The sequence below is a fragment of the Balaenoptera borealis genome (genome assembly GCF_965194805.1).
Source record: "Balaenoptera borealis genome assembly, chromosome: 11".
In the NCBI taxonomy this organism is placed as follows: Eukaryota; Metazoa; Chordata; class Mammalia; order Artiodactyla; family Balaenopteridae; genus Balaenoptera; species Balaenoptera borealis.
In genome coordinates this window covers 53328671-53351896 of record NC_138868.1, presented here as the reverse complement: position 1 = coordinate 53351896, position 23226 = coordinate 53328671, and the positions used below count along the sequence as shown (strand labels likewise).

Below are 23226 nucleotides of genomic sequence, written 5' to 3'. Positions count from 1 at the left end.
ACAGTAAAAAAATGACCATCAATTAGAAAATGGGCATAAAGCATGAACAGATATTTCATTGAAGAGGATATACAGATGGAAAACAAGCACATGATAAGATGTTTGACACCATTAGCCTTTAGGGAAATACAAATTAAAATCACAATGAAATACCACTATACACCTATCACAATGTCTAAAATAAAAAGTAGTGGTAATGCAAATGTTGGCAAGGATGCAGAGGAACTACATCATTCATATATATATTGCTGGTGGGAATGTAAAATGGTACAGCTACTCTGGAGAGCAGTTTGGCAGTTTCTTGAAAAACTAAACATGCAGCTACCATGTGATCCAGTAATTACACTCTTGGGCACTTATTCCAGAGAAATGAAAACTTATGTTCACATTAAAAACTTTTACATGAATATTTGTAGCCGCTTTATTCAGAATATCTTAAAACTGGAAATAACCTAGTTATTCTTCAATGGATGAGTGGTTAAACAAACTATGGTACATCCATATCATGGAATACTACTCATCAATAAAAAGAAATGAATATTGATACATGCAACAACCCAGATGAGTCTCTAGAAAATTATGCTGAGTGGAAAAAAAAAAGCCAGTTCCCAAAGTTTACATACCGTATGATGCTATTTATATAACACAGATAATTGTTTGCTGGGAGTTAAGTAGTGGTGTAGATATAAGAGAGCAACATGAGAGATCCTTATGGTGGTCGAAATGTTCTGTATCTTGACTGTATCGATGTCCATATCCCAACTGTGACGTTGGCAAGACATTACCTTTGAGGGAATCTGGGTAAGGGGTACACAGGATCTCTCTGTATTATTCTTTACAATTGCATGTGAGTCTACCATTTTCTCAAAATAAAAAATTTAATTAAAATATTACCTGTGTGGTTTCTCTGTCATCTAAATCCTGATTGATGCAATACACTTCATCAGATTGGAGAATTTCTCTTCTCTTCCTAGTTTGATGAGAATTTTAGTTAGAGTAGGTGTTGATTTTTACCAACTGCTTTTTATGCATTTATTGAAAATAATCTCATGGTTTTTCTCCTTTTCGGTGAAAATTATATTGTTTGATTTTAGAATGTTAAGCCAATTTTGCATTCCTGGGATAAACAATACTTTATTGCTGGATAAATTTGCTAATATTTGCTTAGGATTTTATGTCTACATTTATGAAATGTCTTTCAGGTACCTATGGGAGTGATCAATGTTATTAGCTTCTAAAATTAAAAAAGACCTGAGCAAAAGTAATAAAATATTAAAATTTGATAAGCCTGGATGGTGGGTAAACGGTAATTTGTTACATTATTCTCTATACTTCTCTGCTTTCTTCTTTTCAATTAAACAATCCTTGGTTGCAGCTTAGAAGACACATTCAGAGGATAGATTGAGGACATAAAAATTGGGTTCTGTGTGCTATTAGGAATACAGGGGTAGGATAGTCTTGGGTAACCTCTTCACATAGCAGTGGGCCAAACACATAGTTGGTACTCAGTAAAAGTTTATTAAATGAATTTAGATTTGTTTAAATCACACTCCAATACAACATAATGGATGCTGTGATCCAGATCCATCCTCAGGATCTAGTCAGTCATTCCCCCAGCTTCTGGGAGTAGGTTGCTCATGGCTCAATTTCTCTCTGGGAATTGCCCCCCTCCAAAGGAAACAGCCTTGCCAAAAGTTACAGGACCTGTCCACATACAGCCTCCATCACTGGTCAATGCAAGGACATAAATTTCTGGCCCCCTTCTTTAATTTGGAATAATTCTGAAAGGTCATCCCAGGCTCAGAGCATTCTTTGGGATTGGCTGAGGCTTCTGCTTAGATAGTTTCACAATTCAGCCTCTCCTTCTGCCTAATCCTGCTTCCACCACTCCCTTACAGGCTTGGCCTTGAAAAGTACCTTCACCCCATCCCCACCCCAATAAACCTCCTGCATGTGAATCTCCCTCTTCCTCGGGGAACTCCACTCAGGACACGTATTAACCTATTTTACTTTTCTTTTCATAGCAGTTATCAGTATTTGAAATAACCTTATTTATTTAATGCTTTAATACTTGCTTATTGCCTGCTGTAAGCTTCCCAGAACAGACCTTTTTCTTTTTCCATACAATGTACACTACTGTATCAAGCACCTAGGGCAGGGCCTGCAGAATACAAGCAGGCCCTAAATACTGGTTGTTGGAATGAACGAATGAAGAGACACACCTTGCCCTAGGTATTGTACAGTCTCTCAACAGCCAGTAACAAGCATTTGGGGGCGGAGGCTCCGGACAAGTCCCCGAGTCCCCGCCCCTCCCAGCACGCCCCGAGGCCCAGGCAGGAGGCGGGGCCCCGCAGACGCCGCGGTCCGCGCAATGCGGCAACCGGCGGTACGGCTGCTGCGGCTGAGTCAGGTGCCGTATGCCGAGCTGCTGGCGCTGCAGGAGCGCTGGCTGTGGCGGCTGCAGGCCGAGCCAGGGACCGAGGCGGGCGCGCTCCTGCTCTGCGAGCCCGCGGGGCCCGTGTACACCGCCGGGCTGCGCGGCGGCCTGACGTCCGAGGAGGCGACGCGGCTGCGGGCCTTGGGTGCCGAGGTGCGCGCCATTGGCCGCGGCGGCCTAGCCACCTTCCATGGCCCGGGCCAGCTGCTCTGCCACCCCGTACTCGACCTGCGACCCCTTGGCCTGCGCCTGCGCGCCCACGTGGCGGCGCTGGAGGCGTGCGCCGTGCGCCTGTGCGAGCTCCAGGGCCTACCGGGGGCCCGCGCGCGGCCCCCACCCTACACCGGCGTCTGGCTGGGCGAGCGCAAGATCTGCGCAATCGGTGAGCGCCTCGGGGCGGGGCCTGGCGGGGGCGGGGCCTGGCGGGGCCGGACCAATGGTGGTGAGGGCAGAGCTCCGGCTGGGAGGAGGTGTGTCTGACACGGGCTTTGAATCAGAACTAGTCCTGGATGTAATGTATCTTTCTTCCTCTGAATGATTTTTTTTCCCCTTTTTAAAAAAAATTGTGGTAAAATACACATAATATAAAATGTACCATCTTAACCATTTTTAAGTGTGCAGTTCAGTAGTGTTAAGTGCTTACACGTTGTTATGCAGCCAATCTCCAGAACTCTTTTCATCTCTCAAAATTTAAACTCCACTTTTAAACAACTCCCCATTTCACCTTCCCCCTAGCCCCTGACAACCTCCAGTCTACTTTTTATCTGTATGAATTTGACTTCTCTAGGTAATTTATTTAAGTGTAATCATACAGTAGTTGTCTTTTTGTGACTGGATTATTTCACTTAGCATAATGTCCTCAAGGTTCATCTATGTTGTAGTGTGTGTCAGGATTTCCTTCCTTTTTAAGGCTGAATAAATATCTCATTACGTGTAAAAACAAATAAACAACAAACAAAACAAAGTTTTTAACCCTCTTCACTGAAATATTCAGAACCAGAAGGGCCCTCAGAGGCCAACTCGTTCAACACTCATTTTTACCAGTGGAGACACACGGGAAGTGATTGCCAGGGTACTTCACAGTATCAGGACAATAAGGGTGAAAAAGTTTTTTCAAACTTTTTTTTAAGCAACGGAGGAATCTCTTTGTTAAAGGACATTTTCTGTAATCTCCATAATAAGTGCAGCTACTGTGGAGTGACACACCTCTCCTCCCATTTTGTCCCCCTCCCCTGATCTGTGCACAACCCCTTGGGTGCTCTAGAAACGAAGCTGGAAAATCAGTGGTCTAGTCCAGTTTCCTCATCACACTGAGGGGGATCATGAAGCCTGGGGAGGGAGGGTACCTATTCTAAGACCCATTGGTTTGCCTTGCAGGAGTCCGCTGTGGAAGGCACATTACATCTCACGGCCTGGCGCTGAACTGTTCTACGGACCTCGCGTGGTTTGAGCACATTGTGCCCTGTGGGCTGGTTGGGACAGGTGTCACTTCCTTGAGTAAGGAGCTCCAGAGGCATGTCACTGTGGATGAAGTAATACCACGTTTCCTTGAGGCCTTTAAAGAGACCTACAAGTGCACATTGATCTCAGAGGACAGCCCCAACTGAAGGGCATTTATATTATCACAGCCTGGAGGTCCTGCCTTGGAAAGCACCACACCTGACATGGAGTCACTGAAACCCAGATTCTAGACCCAGCCCTGTCATTCACACACCATGAGACTATGGGCAAATCATGAGCTCTGAGCCATTGGTTCCATATGTATCCTGGTTTATTTATTTCTTCCCCACCTACCTCAGATATAGATGTAAAAACATTATGAAAAGCATGCTGTATAAATATAAGGCATTAGCACTACTGTTGACACCATTTTCTCAGCTTAGAAAAACTCAGATATCATAGAGTGTCATTTCTCAAATATTTATTATTTCCTCAATACTGTATTTAACTGGGGAAGCCTGGGCTCCATTTCCTTTGATTTTTGTAAGAATCATTTCTCTGGATCGTCCAGGTGAAGGTGATGTGATGTGGTGCTTTTTTATTCTCAGGAGACCTGGGTGCTTTCTGCAATAAAAGGGAAAGGGAAAGGCCTCTTTAAAGAATAAAATGGGATTCTGTGTTCCTGGGTTGGATTCCTCAAGCCTGATAGCTATTTTTAGTTAGGTAACCTGAGCTAGGCCAGAGGCTAGAGGAAAGAGAAGAATAATTTCTCACACTACAAATGCCAAAGATAGAAGTAAGTTTTTCTTATATGAGATCTCTGTTTGTAAGGTTGTATAGTAATTATCTATTGCTGTGTAACAAATCACCCCAAAACTTAATGACTTAAAAGAATAGACATTTATTATCTCTTACACTGTGGGTCAGGAATTCGGGAGAAACTTAGTTGGGTGGTTCTGGTCAGGGTCTCTCAGGTGCAATCAAGATGTCAGCTGGGGGCTTCCCTGGTGGCACAGTGGTTAAGAATCCACCTGCCAATGCAGGGAACGGGGGTTCGAGCCCTGGTCCGGGAAGATCCCACATGCCGTGGAGCAACTAAGCCCATGCGCCACAACTACTGAGTCTGTGCTCTAGAGCCCGAGAGCCACAACTACAGAAGCCCGCGCACCTAGAGCCTGTGCTCCGCAACAAGAGAAGCCACCGCAATAAGAAGCCCGTGCACCACAGCGAAGAGTAGCCCCCGCTCACCGCAACCAGAGAAAGCCTGCGTGCATCAAGGAAGACCCAACGCAGCCAAAAATAAAATAAATAAAATAAAAATAAATAAATCTATTAAAAAAAAAAAAAGATGTCAGCTGGGGCAGCTCTCATCTGAAGGTTTGACTGGGGCTGGAGAATCAGCTTCCAAGATGATTCACTCACATGCTTGGTTGGTAGTAGTTGTTAAAAGGAGGCCTTAATTCCTCACCTTAGTTCCTCATCACTCCACAGGGCTGCTTGAATGTTCTCATGACCTGGCAACTGGCTTCCCCCAGAGCAAGTGATGCCAGAAAGAGACAAGGCGGAAGCCACAATGTCTTTTATGACCCAGCATTGGAAGTCACACAGTCATTTCTGCAGTCTCTTAATATGTGAGCCCTATTTAGTATGGAAGGGACTGCACGAGGGTGATAGGAGGTGAGGATCATTAAGGGCCATCTTGGAGACTGACTACCACAGGCAGTTAGGGTAGAAAGAGCCTTGAATGAGAAGTCAGGCAACTCTAGTTCCAGTCCTGGCTCTGTGGAACAGTAACCAACAACATTTAAGATGGCGGTTGCTTCCTGAGGGACTGCAATGAGCAGAGCTCCCTGCTGCTGATGGACATGTGGTGGAGTTCAGCCACCAAAATGTGAGGGTTGTTCATTACCACAGCATAAGTAAGTAGCTTATGCTGACAGATAAAATATGTTTATATTAATTAGGACTCTTGTATTTGCAAGTGTAGAAACCCAACTCAAACTAACTTAAGCAACAAACAAACAAACCCCACAATGGGAGGGTTATTGGAAAAGGTACTGAGGGGGTCTCATAAAATCCAAGGGTGGGGCTGCAGCTGGGCTCCAGAACAGAACCAGAGCATGTAGCCCTTTAGGAACCCACATGGTCTTTTCTCTCCTGTTCTCTGCCGTGATTCTTGGTGTGTTTGCTTCATTCTATCTTACTTCAGTCCAGCTTTCTCTGTTTCCCAGGCCATGTAGTGGAAGATGGCTACTGCTGCTGTTATCCATGAATGTTGGAGTAGAGTCAAGAAAAATCCCCAGGTTTCTGGCTTGAGCAAGTGGGTGGATGCTAGAGGTATTGCTGGGATAGAGAACTCTGGATAATGACCAAGTTTGGAGAGAATGATAATGAGTTCAGTTTTAGGTAAATCAGGTTTGAGATACTTGTGGAAGATGTAGGTGGAGAGGGCCAGTTGGGTGTTTGGATCTGGAGCATGGCTGTGATGAGCGATGGTTTAGGTCTGGGAGCCCAAAGAGAAGGGGAGGGCAGAGGACTGATAAATGGGAGGCACGCGCCAAGGAGGAGCAGGCCAAGGAGACTGAGAAGCAGTCTAGGCAGAGACATAGTGCGGGACCCAGAATGAGACAACATGACGATCTCATTCACTCTTCTGGCAGCACAGCAAGATAGGTAGGCTTATTTTATGGATGAAAAAACAGGCTTGGGAGGCTAAGTGACTTATTTGAGGTCATGCACTTAGGGGCAGAGTCAGTCCCTGGCTCCTAATCTGGGCTCTTTTCCACTCTCCCACAGCTGCCTCTGAAGGGTGAGCAGGGTAGGTATCCTGGAGGAGATATGCCTCCAAGAACAGGTGGGTCGACAGAGCTGAGGAGGACGCAGGGCAGAAGGCCAGAGTTAGGCTGAGGCCGGACGTGTGGAATTGGCTCAGGCCACTGCTGTGGGTTCCTGACTCTCCTTCCTTTCTGGACAGAGCCCACCTACGCTTTCCCACTGGGGCCCTTCCTCAAGGAAGGAAGCTGAGTGTACGAAAGAGGATAGTTAACACCCTGGCTTTTCCACCTCCAGAAAGCCTCTTCTTGTTTATGAGAAGTCTTTTCCTCATAAATAAACAAATTGTCCAAGGTCTGGTGAATGAGTGCTAAGTGTGAGGACGTGACCAACTGCAGTCACTGGCCCAGCATCTTGTTCCTCAGCGAGGCTGGCCGGAAACCAAACAGAACCTGCTCTGGCAGTGTGACCAGGTGCACCTCGCTTCATGAAAAAAGCCTCTGACTGAAAACCTTCATGGAAATCAGATATTTGCAATCAAAATCTAATTTTTTCACTAAATCGTAATTTACCTTACCTATTATCATACCATATTATAATAACTATAAAGTTTTAACAAACAACAACACTTGCACTCCCACCTAAAAAAAATTCTTTTCATTTGTGTGTTTCCGACACTTGATTATGAGCAGACATCTTTTATTATTCTATTCTATTCTGTTTTATAATTCTATTATGAGTTATTATGTGGATAAAATTATGTATACTATTTTAAACCATAGTATTACAAAGATTCTCCCACATTGCTAGTCTTTATATTTTTAACATCTTAATCTTGTTTTTATTTCTTTTAAAAAAATATAGGCAATGCATGCACATGGAATAAAATTTAAAAGGTACAAAATGCTACCATTGAAATGTAAGTCTTATTCCTATCCCTTTGCCCTGTAAACCCAGTCCCTTTCCTGGAGGCCTAAATGATGGTAAATGTCTTATTTATATTCTTCAGAAATATTTTATATATATATAAGCATACATGCTTGTATGTGTACATTCTTTTTCGTATAGTAGCATACTATACACACATCCCTGCACTTTGTAAGATTGTTTCAGGTCAGTATATAAAGAACATCCTCATTTTTAGAAACGGCTATGGAGTCATCCTCATTTTTAGAAACAGCTGTGGAGTATTCCATTCAGTGGATTTACCATGACTTATTTAGCTAGCCCCCATTGAAGATGTTTAGGTTATTACTAATCTTTTTCTTTTACAAATAAGGCTGCAGTGAGGATCCATATATAAACGTGCACGTGTGTCTGTGTGTGTGTCTGCCTATTGTATCACACATGGTGAGCACAGAGTTTGCGTTTCTAGAAGTGATTTTCTGAGTCAAAGGATATGTGCATTTTTATTTTAATATATGTCATATTGCCTTTCATAAAACTTATACCAATTTATATTCCCATCAGCAATGTACAATGCCTGAATTTTAAATGTTCTAGCATCTTAGATTTTTCTTCATCTTTAAAGCTTTTTATTATAAAATCTTTCAAACATACAACAAACCCCATGAACCCCATGTACCCATCACGCAGGTAAAACAATCAACTCATGGCCATTCTTAGTTTATCTAAACCAGTGCCCATTTCCTGCCTCCTCCCTGGATTGTTGTGAAGCAAATCACAGGTACCATATTATTTCATGCATAAATATTTCAGTATGTATTCCCAAAAGATAAGGACTCTTTAAAAAAAACATAACCACAGTATATCATTAACACATATAAAAAATACTTATTCAATATCAACAAATATTCAGTTAATATTCAGATTTCTTTCTTTCTCCCTCCTCCCTCCCTCCCTCTGTCCCTCCTTCCTTCCTGTAGTTGGTTTGTTCAAACCAGGATTCAAACAAGGTCTACACACTGAATTTGGTTCATATGTCTCATAAATGTCTCTTTTCACCTATGGTTCCCCTGCCATCTTTTTAATCTTTTTCTCCTGTGTTTCCTGAAGGTTAAAAAGTAGATCCTGACAATTGGCATGATTCAGGTATGATTTTTTTTAGCACATCTGCTTTGTAGGTTATGGTGTGTTCTTACATCAAGTAGCATGTAGTATCTGTTTTGGGGTTTGTTTTTTTTTTCCTCTTTTTTTTTTTGTGATGACTATGCCCTAGATTCATTATTTTATTAGGGGTTTGTAAGATGTGATACTCCGATTCTATCATTCCTTCTTCACTTACCAGCTGGAATACGTCTATAGACCTGGCAGGCTGAGTGCAAAAGAACTCAACATGTCCGGTAGCATTAGTGTTATTAGCATTTTATTAGTTTTTTAGTTTTGTTCATTTTCATTAAAATTTGTATTGAATAAATACTATGTAAAAGATTTGCTTTTACAGTTGCACTGGAGTTTAAACTGAGTTTAAATTTGAACATATTTAGATTATCAGCCCTGAGTACCTCAATGATTTTTTTCCTTTAAAAGGGGTTCATACATCATTCAAGTTCAAGAGACACTGGTATAAGGCTATAGTGTTACATTTTTTCAATTTACCTAAACTGTGAGCTTTTCTAAGCCAGAGACTGTTTCTTTGTTTTCTTTGTTTGTATCCTAGCATGTGAAAGGAAACAGTGATTCAATGACTGTTATTATGAGGAATTCCCTGTAGCCTCCACTTTGGTCTTTTTGTTGACAGACATCAGTATCCAGTCTGCGAATTGGTCATCCCAGCCCTGCTCACACAGCTCCAGATGTGGAGCATTCTTCATAATTCTGATTGTTAGAAAGTTGTTCCTCATCCCAAACTGAAACCTGCCCACAACAGTGTCATAATTCTGCTCTCCTGCAAGTCCTCCTCTGAGAGGTCTTCCCTGGCCACACCGTGCATCCCCCTTGGGTGGCAGTGGCCCCAGTGATGTAGTTACTTATTTCCATGTCTGACCCCGTCCAGACTGTGAGCTCCCCAGGCAGGGACTATAGCTGTATCACCCATGGCCCTCTCAGGACCAGCCCAGGCAGGGCCTCACACAGAGGTGCCCAGAAATGGCCTGTTGAGCCAGCAAATGAATTCTATCCTAGGAGCGGGCTCTTCTTCAAGTTAAACTTTCCTGATTCTTCTGTTCTTCATAAAATGTAGCTTCCAGACTCTGCCCCCACTGCCCTCATCTCAACAGGCTCCAATTGGCTAACATGGCCTTAACCTGTGTTGCTTGAAGATAACATGCCTGGTGTGGTCTGGCCAGTGTTGGGGAAGCTAGTAAAATAGTCTTGTTCAGGCTTCAGAGGCAACAGTAGGCCTTTGACTAAACAAAGACCCTGAAAGAGCTACATGCCGAACTGCTAGACTACATGCAGGTCAGCAGAAACGGTGCTAGCAAGTCTTGGGAATCTGGCCAGTTCCCGGGGATCAGCGAACATTCTGAGACTTCCAACTAAAGTATCAAAGCATATGCAATAACAGCCAGAGCTGCATATTTTCACGCAAGCTGATGATCATCAGTTTGCAGCTTGGCGTTAAAAGCAGGACTCCTTTGGGCGGCACTCTGAAGTCTCATCCGTGGGGGAACGCACCGCCTGGTACCTTCCCAACTGGGACTCCAGATTGCTGTGCAAGGGACTTCCCAGCTGCTGCTTGGATCTGGAAGTAGGTGTCGGTGCAATTCGGTGATGTATGCTCTGTTATATACTCTGTTAATATTCTTATTCCTTTTCCTCTAATGATTGTATATTGAAATTTATATACTCTGTTAATATTCTTATTCCTTTTCTTTTAATGGTTGTATATTGAAATTAAGTTAAATCACCTTCTATTAAAGATTTGATTGAAGCTGTTTATTTGCGTGAGACGAGTGGTTATTTTGCCAGCGAATCCAATGAACCTTAAAACCAAAAGCAGACTTTTGGCAAGACAGCCAGTGCAAGGTGTGTCAGCCTGTGCTGGGCCCTGGGGACACAGAGATGGGTCAGACTTGGTCCCTGTCTTCAGGGAACTCACAGCTTGGTGGAGGAGACACACCAGTAAAAACTGTTCACAGTAACCTGTTATAAGCACCATGAGAGAAGTTTGTACAGGTACTATGGGAACACAGAAGTGACAAATCTTAAAAGGGAAGAGGGGCAGAAAAGGCTCAAGTGACTTCTAAGTTGTAAGAAAGAGAAAACCTGGCTCAAACGCAATGAAAAGCAGTATCTTAGATCTCGTAACTAAAAAGTCTGGGGATAGACTTTAGCCACAGATTGATCCAGGAGCAGGTAGCATCTAAGGGTGAGTTAGTCAGCCCCAGGAGGAAGGGTGTTCCAGGCAGAGAGAGCAGTATAGGCGAAGGCCTGGAGGTGAGAGACAGCAGGTAGGTATTGGAGGAACAACAGATTGTCCTCCTACCCCTTTCTAGGGTGAACAGCCTGGGCTCACAGCCTCCTCCCACATTCCTTACTTCTCCTACTCCTCCCTACTACCCCTTGCCCGGAGCAGGCTGAAAATGAATGGGGAGGACCTCACCCATTTGACTGACTTGCCACTGCCTCTGCTTGATCCTCCCATTTGTCCCTCCGTATGCTCACCACCCTTCTCCAACCACCATGGGACTCCTTGCTCTTGAGCTTCCATCTGGGTTGGTACAAAAAGAGTCAGCAGTAGAAGACCAAAGGGTGGGAGGGGAGGGAGTGAAGGGAAAGGAAGTGATTCATTTCCCAGCTCTGTCTCTGCTAGGTCAGCATGGGTTGGTTGCAGTCTCTACATGAAGTCACCGTCCCAGCCTGGCTGCCCTCCCTGGGCTCCAATAAACCCACCCCACCCTTGCCCTCCAAGCCTAGCAATGCTTTCCCTCCTCACTGTTGCTAGCCAGACATGCTGCACCATTCCTTGTCAGTTTCCTAAACCCTCCTTCATGCTCTCTTCAAAGTATCTAGTTTCAGGGTGCCATCTGTTTCCTGCCAGAACTCTGACTGACATGGCCCTGATTTGCAGTCAGAGGCTGGACTGGGGACATGCTATGCCTTGTGAGATGCTGGGTGCCTTCAAGGAGTTTTTGTTATTCAGCTCAGCTCAATTCCACCACACTCACCCCTCTCCAGCCCAACCCATGTGGGCCCAGGGCTGTTCTAAGCACTTTATGGGCATTATTTAATCATCACAGCAAATAACAAACCCACAAGGTTGTATTGCTGACTGTGTTCTGAGAAGAGGAAACCAGCTCAGATGAAGATTTGCCCAAGTTCATATAGTTAGTTAGAGGCAGATCCATGATTTGAACTCAAGTCTGGACTCCAAAGGCAGTACATTAAACAGCACTCCTATGACTCCCACTCTGCCCTCCACACAGGAAAGTGAAAGGACCAAAGGAGACAATGAGTGTGAAAGTGCCTTTGAGACCCTGAAGAGCCAACATACCTGGTTGGCCTGAGAGCTGTGGTGTGTCCTGTTGCTCCCTAGGGCCAGGCTGAGTCTTTGACAGGCACTCAAGAAGGTCAGGGCTGGCAGAGGCCCCAGAGATCAGACAGCCTCACCCCTTCCTGTGCTGAGGGAGAAACAGCCCCAGAGAAGACAAGTGGTCCCCCCAAGGTCCTACACTTGCAGTAGGAGCCAGAATTAGAATTTAGAATGTCTTCAGACACCCCATAAATATATCAGGGAGAAGGATGTAGCACTCCCCTTAGAGAGAAGTTTAGAAGAGAGAGAAGGGGTGGGGATCAGGATGAGGGAAGCTGATCATTTCTGGACTACAGAATTTCAGACCTGAGGGATGCAAGGGGTTTCAGAGCCCGTCTAGAAGGCTCCTCTGATAGCCACTCTGACAAGGAAGCTCTACCTGCTCGCCTCCAAGATAAGAAGCCCATTCCCATCAGAGGCAGCCTGTCCCACACTCCCAGTGAGCAGAGATCTGGATCCTGTGACTCTCCTATCCCCAAGCCCGCTTGGTCCCCCCACCCAGGTCTTCTCTCTAGGACTCCACAGAACATGCCTGCTGTCTCTGCCCAGGTATGTGAGCCGTGCTCACGGCACACTTGCTCCCCTCTTCTCGTTTCTCATTTCTGCTCAACTGTGAATCTCCTGTCTGCCCAAATCATATCTGTTTTCCAAGGCCTACTATAGAGGATACTTGTTGCTTCAGCCTGTACAGCCATTCAGACTACCTCTGATAGTAGCATCCAGATTTTCCTTAGGGAATCACACCCCACCAGTTTTATGTGTGTGTATTTGTTTGTTTGTTTCTTTTAATTGAAGTGTAATTGGCATGTAACATTATATTAGTTTCAGGTATACAACATAATGATTTGATATTTGTATACATTGTAGAATGATGACCACAATAAGTCTAGTTAACATCCATCCCCTTACACAGTTACAAAAATTTTTTTTTTTGTGATGAGAATTTTTAAGATTTATTCTTTTTTTTTTTTGAAGGGAGGTTTCAGTTATTCAGTGTTTTCAGTTTTTCAGTGAGGGATACAGATGTAAAAGCCAGGGCCTCTTCCCACAGAGTTTACAATCTGGGGAGAGAACAAGAGAGATACCACATAACAGAGGCAAATAATTCTAGGAGATAAATGTCCCTCAATGTGTTTTTCAAAATACAAGTTCTTACACAAACGTGTAACTAAATGTTGACTCCATGGTGCTTCAGTTATATCTGAAAGGGCTCTGAGAAAATAAGAAGTCCTGTTACTGGATAAAACTAGTGGTCCATCTCGCCTTTCCAGCAGCACCAAAGGAAGTTGTAGGGAGAGCAGAGGTTAACTGTCAAGATAGCTTTTAATTTGTAAATGTATCCAAAGTTTGAAAATATCATGGGGATTCTTAGGAATCCCACTAGTCAGTGAATGGCCTATCTATATGTCCACTACATCTACAGACTACACACACACCCACTCAGATGATTCTCAGAATGGGGGTATATGAGAAGTTAATTCTCATGTCTGGCTTTGTCGTTCTTCACCTTTCCCTCTCATATCTTCAATCACCTGTGTCACAGGACACATATAAGTAGTTGGGAAGTGTTAAACTCTGACAGTAAAGCAAAATCAGAGTTAAAGGCAAATGTTTAATGAATCATGTTCAAACACAAGCTAGTCAATGAAGAACTTTAGGTTCAAAGGGCCAGATATTCTGCATTCCCAAGAAATCGCAATCAGCTTCTCATTCTGGTTAAATATTTTCACATTGCATTTTGCAGCCACAAAATTAGTGGTACATTTTTGAGCGTTGATCTATCATTCAAAGATTCAAATTAGGGGACTGAAAGAAAACATTTTGTATCCGTGTATTTAAAAAAATCTGTCGATGAACAAGGAGCCAGGTGTCAGTTTCCTATGGGAGGAATGTTCTCATGGAGGTACTGTAAGGGTAAGTCAGTCCGCTTCATTTCTTGTTCTTTAACATTCTGTGGTGCTGCCATTGTCCTGTTCAGGTTCAGGAAGCTCATTCAGTGGTATTGCAACATCCCCATAAGGCAGCTTGTCTTCTCACCAAGCATCATCAATCAAATCCAAGATCCTTCCATCTCTCTGTACCTCACTGTCCATTCTCCTGCAGCTTTAATCTTGCCAGATCTGCAAGCCAAAAAGGTTATTTCCTCAACATGAAGACTGAGGAGATGATGTAATCCAGCAGTAGGATTCTCCAGGCTTTTTTAGCCTGGATGTGTCTTTTGGCATGATATCACCCTGGGAAAGACTCATCTCATCTGTTTACTTATAAGATTATAGTCCCTCCCAGCTGATTTTCCCGGTCACACACAGATGCCACCTTTTTGTAAAGTTTTCTCAGATCACTCCAGTTTCAGCACACATTCTGCCCTTGACCGGTTCCTTCTTGTCCTATGATCCACTAAACAAGTTAGGTCGGCTTTGTGACTGATTGCTCAGGCATTATTGTTTCCAATTGCTGTGTGTAAATTTTGTATCAATGACTCAGCATATCTTTCCCCAATCTGGCCTCAATCTTTTCCCACCTGTCCCTCTTCCGGACACCTCTAACCCTGTCATACTTTCCAACCTTTGCACTTAAAGGTCTCTTTGCCCCATCACTAACACCTACTTTTCCTTCCAAACTCAGAGTTGGACATCAGCTCATCGGGGTCAATATCCCATTTCCAGAGTTAGGCGTTAAGGTGCCTTCACTCTTCAGGGGTTGGCAGAGTGGAAAGCATAAGGCGGGCAGTGACTAGGACACGGCCACCATCCCAAGCACTTTGCCACACTCGCCAGAATAAGCCATTACCACTTTCCTGAACAAAATTTTTCTTACACGCGTGACTATCCCAAAGTTTCTAATGCTCCGTCTTGTTCCTTTTTTCCCAGCTAACCCCCAGTCAGTCTAAAAAACTTGGCTCCCAGGTCGCCTCCTGCAGGAACTTTCTCTAAGCGCCAGGAAGAACGCGGTCCCCGCCCCTCCGCGGGCCCCATAGTTCCCTGGGCACAGTGAATGGTCCCCATCGGGAGCTTGTTGCATTGCCCGCCACAGGGTCTTCCCAGACAGGCGGTGCCTACGTTCCCCGGGGCAGGGCAGTTTTATCCATCTCTGTTTTAGAGCTCTGTAAACGTGTAGTTACATTAGCAAAGCTAGAACGCCTTCCACCCCACTCCGCCCCCCCCCCGCACTAAAAATGACCCTCGCAGGCCACCACCGTTGGTACAGGCGTGGGAGGCCGCTCCACAGCCCAAGATTTATTCTTTTAGCAACTTTCAAACATGCAATCCAGTATTATTAACTATAGTCACCATGCTGTACATTACATCCTCATGGCTTATTTATTTATTTATTCATTCATTCATTCATTCATTTATGGCCGTGCCCCACAGCTCCTGGCATCTTAGTTCCCCGACCAAGGATCAAACCCGGGCCCACATCAGGGAAAGCGCAGAGTACGGGAATTCCCAGCTTATTTATTTTATAACTGGAAGTTTGTACCTTTTGCCCCCTCCACCCATTTCCCCCATCCAAGTGTATGTGGTTTGAATAGAGATGACACACCCCCTACCAGCTTCTGTGACTGGGATAAGCACTGGGTCCGTTTCAGGACAATAAGAGTCTGACCCAGGACTTCTGTCAGGAGGGTTGTGGGGTAAAGAAGCTCTTTCTACCAGTTTCATTCATAGAATAGAGTGTATGCATGGAATTCAGGCAATCATTTTGTTACCGCAACATGGGATTCTGCCTGAGCATGGAGCATCAGTGAGAAAAGCAGAGCCCAAAGATGCAGAGACAGCTTCCTGAAGACATCATCTGAGCTCCTGGATCCAGCCATGCCTGAAGCTAGATATGTCAGGATTTTATAATTTTATGAGCTGAGAAATTCCCTTTTCTACTTAAGTCAGTTTGAGCTGGGTTTTCTGTCTGTTGCACCTAAGATTCCTGATTGATACATCCATCATCTCTGCAAACCCTAGTCCACACTGAACCCACATTCTTCTGCATTCCCATAGCCCTTATTGTTTAAACCATAAGATTCAAAAGTCCATATTTATACAACCATGAACACACATGCCCTTATTAATTTTTTTTTCCCGTGTTGCGCTGCTTGCGTGATCTTAGTTCCCCGACCAGGGATTGAACCTGTGCCCTCGGCAGTGAAAGCACAGCGTCCTAACCACTGGACCACCTGGGAGTTCCCAATAGCTATTCTTTATGGAACACTTGCTACGTGCCAGGTACCAGGTGAAGCACTTTAAATATAATATCTTACTGTAATCCATACAACCATAAGATGTAGTTGTTTTTAATCCCCATTCTGCAGATAAAGAAACTAAGACTCAGTGAGGTTAAGTTCTCACAGCTGATAATTGGCAGGGCTAGGATTCAAACCCAGCTCCGTTGGACCCCAGAAGCTGTGTTCTCGAGCACTCTTCCACCTTGCTGCCCAGGACACAGCATGTGTGAGGGTGAGGAAGAAGAGGCCACTGAGATCTTCAGTCTCTTGACACCACACCTTGCTGCATGTCTTCCAGGGCTCTTTTCACCGCTCTTTGCTGCCTGCAGAGGCAGGAGAATGGTTAAGCTCAGAACAAGAAGACAAATGTTCTGTGGGCTAAACTGACAGGCCAAGAGGAGACAAGATTGCGGAAGCACAGACACAGGCTCCTGATGAGTAATGGAATAAAATTACTTGATGTGATCATTAAAGTTCCTCTGTGATTCATGCTGTATTTTCCTTGGTAACCCAGGCTTCTGAGACTGTTGACGACAGACATCATCCATGCTCGTCCTACCTCCCAACGCTTCTCCCCCACCTACTAGACAGACATTGAGTTACATCCTGGGTATTCTATGGTGAAAAAGATACACCTGGCCTGTGTTCTTGTAGCACTTACAGTCTAATGGGAAAGGCAGACCCCAAATCAGTACACAGATAAATAGAAGACTGGGTTGGGGTTGAGTCCTACGAAGAAAACAAACAGGGAACTGGATGGATGATGGTTGCATTTTCCAAGAGAGAATACTGAAGGGAGCAGGGAAGGAAGTCACGAGTCCCAGCCACAACATGTTATCCAAACAGAGATGTCAAGTAGGTAGTTAGATATAGGAGTCTAGTGCTCAGAGGAGAGAGGTCTGGCCGAGAGGTTGAAAGAACATCAGGCTGTCTCAGGTTCTATCTCTTCTTGGAAGCTTTCCCTGATAACGTAATTCCTAGTGATCTTTCCTTTCATTACCTTTATTCATTCATTCATTTATTCAACAAATTCTCAGTAAGGTCTACTCTGTGCAGACTTAGTGCTGGCTTAGTGCCCTTAAGGAGCTTATGTTCTAGGTGTGGAATCAACAAATAAAGTAGACAATTATAACACAGAATGGTAAGTGCTGTGTTCAAGGGAAGTGTAAGGGGCTGTAGGAGAATGGCCTTCTGCATCAGCCAGGTCCAGCGGGAAGCAGATGGCCACGTCACATCAGTAATTTGAGGAGGCTCTATTCAAAGAGGTGGGCAGGGAGTAGGGAAACCACAAGGGGTTGTGAAGTACCCTGGATCTTGAAACATTTGGGCACCACTACCTCTCCAGGCCTGAAGGGGAGAGGAAAGGGGGTGGTTACAGGAATCCAGAGAAGAAGAGAGGTCTGAGATAGGGCTGACAGACAGGAGCTGTGAGCTTCAGTTGAGGGATGCAGCAAGAACAACAGTAGCAAAATATATATGTATTTTTTAAAGTTAAGTAGATCAGATTGGAAAACAAGGCAGGGAAGGGCTTTAAGGGAGGGCAGGAGAAGGGAGGGATTAGGATTTGTAAATAGGATGGTCAGGAAAGGCCTCACAAAGAAGGTGGCATTTAAGCAAAACTTGAAGGAGGTGCATCTCTAGATGAGTTCTCCCCAGACCCCTTCAGTTGGCCCACTTCACTCCCCCGTCCCCCATCTCAAGGTCCAGGGCCTTGTCCCCAACCTCTCTGGATTAGAGAGTTCCCTGAAGGTCCTTCTCAGACTATGGTTTCCCCAGAAGAGGAGTTCTGTTTCATCCTTCCTTTTCTCATCTAATAACACTAGAAGCTGCCATTTATTAAGCATGTGCATCACGCTCTTGGCATGTTACACACATTGGGCCATCTAAGCCTCATAGCAAGACTGCAAGGCACAGCTGGGGAAAATGAGGCAGTTCGGCCCACTTTCCCTTGGCCAGCTGCCTTCCCTAACAGGGTTCCTGCCCCATCCTCACTCCAGAGAAGGGGAAATGGAAGATAGACCTTAAGTTTTTTAAGGACTGAAAAAGGGAACAAAGATTAGGAGTGTACTTGATGTCTCCATTGTGCACAAGGACCAAAGGGTAGAAGTCAATAGGAGGCAGTATTTATCAAAATGTGAGAACATCCTAACAATCAGAGCCTCAGATGCCTTGGAGGCAATGAGCTCCTTTGCACTAGAGGTGTGCAAGAGAAGCTGAGCAATCTGTTGTCAAAAATGAAATATAGGCCAGCCCCTAGCCAGCAGCTTCATGCTGCCCAAGGGCCAGGGGCGCGTGCGTGACTCTCCTCTGCCCTGTGAAGGGTGTGCCTCCCACCGCTATGGGCCTCGGAGCCACTGCCCTCATTTTCTCTTGATGTCTTGAATGCAGTCCAAGGGAGGCGCCTTGCAACCAGCGCGTTGAGTGCCAAGAAGGACCAGGAGATGGAACTGGAGGCACCACATTCTACTTATGAAGGAGACGTAAAGTTTCCAGGAATTAAGTCCAGTTTCATTTCAGTATAAGATAGGAGAAAATGGTGATCCCAAAGCCTTCTTCATAGAGATTTCCTGGACAGAAACATATCCTCAGACACCTCCAGTCATATCTATGAACACATCTTTTAGCACCATATCATCAGCTGTAAAGCAGAGCATATCAGCCAAGTTACAGGAAGCAGTGGAAGGACCGCCATGACCCACATGTTGTTTGAATATGCGAAGGACGATAAAGAGCAGTTCATGGAGAATCGCCATCCCTGTTATTTCTACGACATCCACAAGAAATATCATCTTGTTTGAAATTCCTAATACAGCCCCATCAAGTGAGAAAAAAAGACAAAAAAGAACAACTTTCAAAAGCCCAGAAGGAACTATATCCAATCTCCTGGGATAAACCATATGGAAAAGAATATTTTAAAAAAGAATGTATATATGTGTATAACTGAGTCACTTTGCTGTACAGCAGAAATTAGCACAACGTTGTAAATCAACTATACTTCAATTAAAAAAAAATAGAGAATTAGGGGACTTCCCTGGTGGTCCAGTGGCTAGGGCTCTGGGCTCCCAATGCAGGGGGCCCGGGTTTGATCCCTGGTCAGGGAACTAGATCCCACATGCACGCTGCAACTAAGAGTTCGCAAGCCACGATGAAGATCCCGTGTGCCACAACTAAGACCCAGTGCAACCAAATAAATAAATAAATATTTTTTAAAAATAGAGAATTAAAAAAAAAACAAACCCAGAAGCATAAGTTGGTAGATAAAGCAGATCACAAAGGAGAACTTCCTTGAGGATGGAACTGGGTTGATGTGGTGAAGTTAAGCAAAACTGGCTTTAAAGATGATGAATAGCACTTGGAATTTGAGACATGGGAAGAGCATCCTTTAAAAAATAAACTGGGTTCAAAATCTTTTATTACTCTTTTCTGGTACTGAAGTGGCTTTTTATAAAACAGATTTTTTTGGATATAGTTCTTACATAAAAAATGTTTTAAGCTGAAAGTTCATGAGGAGATCTGGTTGTATTAAATTATTTTCACAAACTTGCCTTAAGAAAAGGTGAAAATGTTACTGATTAGTATACTTTATGAAGCCAATTGAGCTTTGTAAATGGACAAATATGGGGAATAATAATGTTAACTCATATGATCTTATTCTAGTCAGTGTAATTTTTTTAAAGGAATATGAAGCCCTTTTCAAACTCTCATCCCAGTGGGGCAGAATACTGAGTGAACAATTAGTCCACAGCATGATCCATATTAATAGGCTTCTCATCTTAGTGAAGTCTTCATCTCTTCTTTCTCTTTTTTTTTTAATCAATCTATTCTTTTTTTTTTTTAAGTATTTGTTTATTTATGGGTGTGTTGGGTCTTTGTTTCTGTGTGAGGGCTTTCTCTAATTGTGGCAAGCGGGGGCCACTCTTCATCGCGGTGCGCGGGCCTCTCACTATCGTGGCCTCTCTTGTTGCGGAGCACAGGCTCCAGACGCGCAGGCTCAGTAGTTGTGGCTCACGGGCCCAGCTGCTCCGCCGCATGTGGGATCTTCCCAGACCAGGGCTCGAACCCGTGTCCCCTGCATTGGCAGGCAGATTCTCAACCACTGCGCCACCAGGGAAGCCCCGATCTCTTCTTTCTCTTAATTACGGAAGCATAAATTGCTTCAGAGATTTAAATACTAGTATTTGAACTTTATACATAATATTGTTTGTAGTTACTCTTTACTTTTCAAAGGTGAACTGCTTATTTTTAATAAACGAATATCTGTTTATACTTTTCTCTTGGTTTGGGTCACAATGTTCAATTATAAGAGCTTTCAATGGAATGTTGAACAGGAGAATATAAAAACAAATCTGCCAAATACATTAGAGGGCATTTGAACAGAAGTGCTGGTTCCTATTTAAAACATTTCTCTTTGCTGCATATACCAAAATAGATGGGAGTAAAGGATGCCTTAATATTTAATTTTTGTATTGTTAGAGACAATGGTTTAAAGAAATTCCTATTTATTTAATATTTAATTTTGTATTGTAAGAGAAAATGGTTTTAAGAAATTCCTATTTATTTATGTATTTTTAGTTGTTTGTAACTGAGGTCTTCTAAATGGTTTAATATAAAACCACATTTCTAGTCTTGCTTCTTTTCAAATATCCAAATGTATTTCTCAGCATCTTTATAATAATAGACTTAGAAGTCTTTCAACTGCTGAACTGTAGTACATGCTTATTTTTTAAACAAATCATTAACAGAGGAAACTATTGGTGTAGTTTTACCAGGAAGTTATTGATATGTATGTGTGATTCACAGTGATTCTGTATGTGCTCCCCAGCTATAAGAACACATAGGATGGACTTACCTGGTGGCGCAGTGGTTAAGAATCCGCCTGCCAATGCAGGGGACACGGGTTCGAGCCCTGGTCCGGGAAGACCCCACATGCTGCGGAGCAACTAAGCCCATGCACCACAACTACTGAGCCTGCACTCTAGAGCCCGTGAGCCACAACTACTGAAGCCTGAGCACCGCAACTACTGAAGCCCGCACGCCTAGAGCCCATGCTCCGCAACAAGAGAAGGCACCGCAATGAGAGGCCTGCACACCGCAACAAAGACCCAACGCAGCCAAAAATTAATTAATTAATTAAAAAAAAACCAAGCACATAGGACTACTGCGGTGGTATCTGGACGGGTTGATTGTTGGTTCCTCAAGTCACAGTTATGCAGCTTGCGTCTGAATTTTTAAAGAATAGCTAACTTTTAAAGAAGTTTCCTTAGCAAAAGAGCAGTTGAGTTGTGACCATGGTTTTTACTGGGCTAACGCTGGCTTCAGTTAAATCGTTTGAAGTATGAAGTAAGTATAATTATGGTGAAGAAGTTCAGCCTCATTTTCAAAAGCTGAATCACATTTTATTTCTTGAATTAATATGATATAAACATTAAAATTCAGGACCATTGGAATATGTTGATTTGTTTGCTTGTTTTTTTAAAGAAATTGAAACTGCTACATTTGCTAGTGGAAGAAAATGGTTTGCTTTGCTCTGAAATTCTGAAATTGTTCAGGCTTATCATGGTTCATAGATTACAAAGAATAATGCTAGCTAAATGCCAATGAACTATTTTTACTCTTTTTATATGAAATGTACAAATTTCGGAGGTGGGGTGATGGTGGCAGTGGTGCCTCTTACTACCTTATGTAAAACAATTGAACATTCTCTTCAATATTGCCATCATCTGTTTAACACTACCAGTATATTTTCTAAGTTTGTTTACTTAAAAGTGCATGGAATGACACAATTAATAAGCAATAAAACCTCTATTACAGATACACAAAGAAATATAGGGAATTCTTGGGTAAGGGATTTGACTAGATAACTCTAAGAGTCCTTCTAACTTAGGTTCTATCACTAAATCATTCTAGAACTCTAACGTGGTATGATTCTAAGACTGTGATTCCAAAATTTTATTAGGACAAGAGACAATCCCTAACTTCAGAGAACTCACAATCTAGTAGATAAGGTGGACAAATAATTACTTTTCATAACTGTAATAAACAGTCTTATAGATTAGATGCAAGGCTTGACAGGATGTGGGAAGGAATGCTTACTGAGCCATGGCTGTTTCCTCAAGGCTGGTCTCAAGAACCACTTGCATCACAGTCTCACCAGAAGCTTTTTTTTTTTTTTTTAAATGCTAATTTCTGGGCTCTAGTCCAGATCTCCTGAATCAGAACCTCTGGAGTGGAACCCAGAAGTCTACTTCACTTAAAATAAAGGCCAAGGTGATTCTTAGGTAGACTGAAATTTGAGACTGCCTGCTCAGAGTCAGGATGACTTCCCTGAGAGATGATATCCAGACTGAGAAAAAGAAGTAGCTGGGTCAAAATATGAAACTACAGAAGTCACACAGAAGTAACATGTTTTGATGAACATTAGCAATTTTGTACATTTCCTCCATGTGATAGGTCTTTTTTAAATGACAGCACTTCTTAGATATAATCTGAGATTCTATGATTGAGGGTATATGCCTCAGATGTCCTACCTGGAACAGACTTTTTTTTTTTTAATTATTTTATTTATTTATTTATTTATGGTTGTGTTGGGTCTTCGTTTCTGTGTGAGGGCTTTCTCTAGTTGCGGCGAGTGGGGGACACTCTTCATCGCAGTGCGCGGCCCTTTCACTGTCGCGGCCTCTCTTGTTGCGGAGCACAGGCTCCAGACGCGCAGGCTCAGTAGTTGTGGCTCACGGGTTTAGTTGCTCCGTGGCATGTGGGATCTTCCCAGACCAGGGCTCGAACCCGTGTCCCCTGCATTGGCAGGCAGATTCTCAACCACTGCGCCACCAGGGAAGCCCCAGATTTTTTTTTTTTAATTTAATTTTATTTTGATTCTTTTCTTTTTTTTAATTAATTATTTTTGGCTGCGTTGGGTCTTCATTG

General features: G+C 43.5%; 1 protein-coding gene and 1 long non-coding RNA gene across 4 annotated transcripts in view; one reads left to right on the top strand and one right to left on the bottom strand.

Annotated features, from left to right (window-relative positions):
• LOC309606324 overlaps window positions 1-23226 on the bottom strand; it is a 104771-nt gene that overhangs the window by 18474 nt on the left and 63071 nt on the right. For 2 of the 3 annotated variants that reach the window (XR_014231759.1, XR_014231760.1), the window contains exon 3: window positions 895-970. This is a non-coding gene — a long non-coding RNA (uncharacterized lncRNA). Of the gene's footprint in view, window positions 1-894; window positions 971-8773; window positions 14204-23226 lie in introns of those variants that run through there. The other variant, XR_014231761.1, reaches the window with a different exon arrangement.
• On the top strand, window positions 2228-4791 carry LIPT2 (lipoyl(octanoyl) transferase 2). Its single transcript, XM_082343235.1, has 2 exons — window positions 2228-2819; window positions 3815-4791. Exons 1-2 carry the CDS (start codon window positions 2372-2374, stop codon window positions 4042-4044), a joined length of 678 nt encoding a protein of 225 aa, XP_082199361.1. The 5' UTR covers window positions 2228-2371; the 3' UTR covers window positions 4045-4791.